The 3,212-nt window shown below is 45.6% G+C and overlaps 1 protein-coding gene across 1 annotated transcript; it reads right to left on the bottom strand.

Moving 5' to 3' along the window:
* Window positions 1-2,315: 2,315 nt before the first annotated feature.
* NUPR2 (nuclear protein 2, transcriptional regulator) lies at window positions 2,316-3,193 on the bottom strand. Its single transcript, XM_006148088.1, has 2 exons — window positions 2,846-3,193; window positions 2,316-2,527 (listed from the first exon to the last, which is right to left on the bottom strand). Exon 1 carries the CDS (start codon window positions 3,137-3,139, stop codon window positions 2,852-2,854), a length of 288 nt encoding a protein of 95 aa, XP_006148150.1. The 5' UTR covers window positions 3,140-3,193; the 3' UTR covers window positions 2,316-2,527; window positions 2,846-2,851.
* Window positions 3,194-3,212: the final 19 nt, after the last annotated feature.

Here is a 3,212-nt window from a genome sequence, read left to right as displayed (position 1 = left end):
AAAATTTATTCAGTTATCTTTTTATGTAAGAATTATTTAACTTTATTTATTTATTTACTTATTTCTTTTCACTTGACCAGAAAGGGACAGAGATAGAGAAAGCAAACTGCCAGGTCCAGGACTTGAACCGTGGTTGGCCATGTGGGAGTCCAGTGTCCTTAACCACCATGTCACCTGCTGGCCTGAGGAATAAAAATTAAAAAGAGCAGCATAATTTCTTTTTTAAAAAAGAATTAGTTCTTTATTTAATTTCATTTGTTATTATAATTAGTATTATTTTATTTGACCAGAGAGAGAAAAGGAAAGTGAAGAAGCAAGCTGCCAGGTCCAGGACTCAAACTGCGATTAGCCATATGGGAATACAATGCCCTTAACCCATGCCACCTGCTGGCCCAAGAGCAGCATAATTTCTTTATCAATTAGCTTGAGGAAACTGAATCTCTATTAAAATTTTTCTTTTCCTTTTTTAGAGAGAGATTTTTGCTATGGGGCATGTACGCTTGCCAGAGAGAGAAAGACAGAGACAAAGAGACAGAAAGTGAGAAATCAGCCCCCCAAAGTGGGTGGCCATGCTACAATCTCTTCTCCATTCTCCTCTCAGGATTTTGGGCACACATGCATAGGTGCTGGCATGAGCTTTAAGTTGCTAGGTCCAGGACTCGAACTGCAGTTAACTACATGGAAGTTCAGTGATGTAACTTATGCCATCTGCTGGTCCCCAAATTTTTCATCTTCAGAAGAACCATTAAAATATATGAGGTCTTCAAAAAGTCCATGGTGGGACCAGCAGGTGGTATGGTGGTTAAGACGCTGGATCCTACATGGCTGACAGCAGTTCAAATTCCAGACCTGGTGGCCTGAAAGACATGCCAGATGTGGTATGTGAGTGTGTCCAAAATCCTGAGAGGAGAATGGAGGAAAAAATGATTGCTATGTGGCCATCCCCCTGGAGGGATCATTTCTCATTTTCCCTGTCTCTCCCTCTAGAAAGTGTATCTGCCTGTCCACAAAAAATCTAAAAAAAAGAAAAAAAAGAAAAAAGGAGAATGCATATATTCTGAGAAAACTATACCTGGCATTCAAACTTTTTTGCACTAAAATAAATTCATACTTTAATTCCATTTTCTCACATATTATTGCAGTTCCTTCACTCAGCATAGTGCTCATTTAACGTATATACCATGCCCTACAGACAAATTCTAGGTAAAGTAAATATGAAATGTGTACATATCTCTTTGTTGTACTGTAGCAAAGAGGTCAGGAACACAACTACTGGGGTCAGATCACCTGGTCTACTGTCTAATTAGGTGTGTGACCTCTGGGAAGTTACTTGAACTCTCTGTGCCTTAAAATCACTTCTCTAAAATGGGATAAAGGTATCTACTTCAAAAAACTGTTGTGGGAGCAGTAGTGCAGAGAACTAGCAGCTGTTTAATATACAGTATTATGGGGCTGGCAAATGCTGTGTGGTTAAAGTACTAGACTCCCACATGTCTGACGGCTGTTAGAGTCCCAGACCTGGCTGCTTGCTTTCTCATTTTGTCTCTCTCTGGTGAGTGCATATGCCCTATAGTAAATTGAAAAATAATAAAATAAAAATTTATAGTATTATAACAAATACTAAAACTTCAGAGTAGTTTATGACATTTGGGTACAAATCTTGTACAAATTCTTATCTTTGGTTTCTCCTTCCTCTTTTTTTTTTGGAGAGATTTTCACTGTAGGGCGCGTGCACTCGCCAGACAGACAGAGACATAGAGACAGAAAGTGAGAAATCACCCCCCAGGGGGGATGGTCACGCTGCAATCCCCTCTCCTCCATTCTCCTCTCGGGATCTTGGGCATGCACGCACACATGCGTGAGTTTTAAGCCACGGGTGCCCGGCGTGAGTTTTAAGCCAAGGGACACGAACTGCGGTCGACTACGTGGGAGTCCAGTGACATAGCCATTACGTTAACTGCTGGTTCCCATGGTTTCTCCTTCCTCTTTGTGCCTTTCCTCCCCTCCCCAAACTCATGATGCAGTGTGTTAATGTGTACAAGTGAGAGAGAGAAGAAACCCTCCACAGAATCTATTCATGCTGTGATCCCCTTCCTCCAACCCTGGATCTTGGGCACTTGGATTCGATCCCTGTGTTTCAGGTTGACATGCAGGAAACTTGAACTGGGGTGGACATGTGGAATCCAGCTTCTCTTACATAGGGAGGGCATCACCTCTCAGGTCCTGTGACCTTTTCTTTTACACATAAGAACTCAAGTATTTGTAGACTTGAAACAGGTTACTGTGGTAACTGAAAAAACCTGGAGAAGTTAAAATGCCGTTCTTACTGTGCTTTTAATTAAAAACCCTAAAAAGGCATACACACTTGAACGTTACTTAGCGCTCAACTAGAAAGGAAAAAAACGCTGTAGTAGTAAACTTAAGCGATGTCGACAACTTCTGTTGACCAACATGGATTCTGTCCCCCTTAGGACCACAGTTACAGTTGGCGTCAGAGAAAATAGTTTTATCAGGTCCTTCGGGTATCCTGCAGAAAAATCAGACAAAACTCCAAATCAGTTCTCTTTAGTCCAAGCATGAACACTGGAAGTAGAGCTCTTGCTTGTATTTTTTAAAAAGATGTTTTCTGCGTTTCCTAGCCCCTTCTACCCAGCTACTAAGTTCCAAAAGGCAGAGTTTTACACTATTCCAACTGCAGTAAGGAGATGTAAGTGGGGGTAAAGAGGTACAGCTACGCAGCCTTGGAAGGCGCCCACTGCCCAGGCACCCAGCCTGGACGGCGCCTGGGTGGCCATGGGCATTCGCGATGCTCCCTAGGCCCTAGTGGGTGGCCGCCCGCACGCACCGGCTCTCAGCAGAGGACGGTGCGAGGCCGGGGCTGCAGCTGGCGCTGACGACGCTTGCGCTGGCCATTGAGGAGCTTCTGTGCGATTTTGCGCTCGTGGCCGCCAGGCACCGGCCGGTTGGAGCGCAGTTCTTGCTCGCGACGTGTTCGGCCCTTGCTGCGCCCGGCCCCGCAGGCCGGGAAGTCGCGCAGGTAATAATAGTCGAGGCAGTCGTAGAGCTCCTCGTCGTAGGTCACCGGCGGACGAGCAGGAGCCCGGCCGCGTAGAAGAACCGGGTTGGAACCCGACTCCATCGCAGCTGGCAGCCTGGTCGCCCGCCGGCGCGCTGGCTTCCCGGGGCTAGGGGCGGGGCCCGTCTGTTCGGCT

The sequence above is a fragment of the Tupaia chinensis genome, unplaced genomic scaffold (assembly GCF_000334495.1).
Source record: "Tupaia chinensis unplaced genomic scaffold, TupChi_1.0 Scaffold000231_1, whole genome shotgun sequence".
Classification (NCBI taxonomy): domain Eukaryota; kingdom Metazoa; phylum Chordata; class Mammalia; order Scandentia; family Tupaiidae; genus Tupaia; species Tupaia belangeri.
This window is presented reverse-complemented; position numbering and strand designations above follow the sequence as displayed.

Excerpts from the sequence above, each read along its gene's own strand:
- NUPR2 (XM_006148088.1), bottom strand. The coding sequence starts at position 3,139 with ATGGAGTCGGGTTCCAACCCGGTTCTTCTACGCGGCCGGGCTCCTGCT.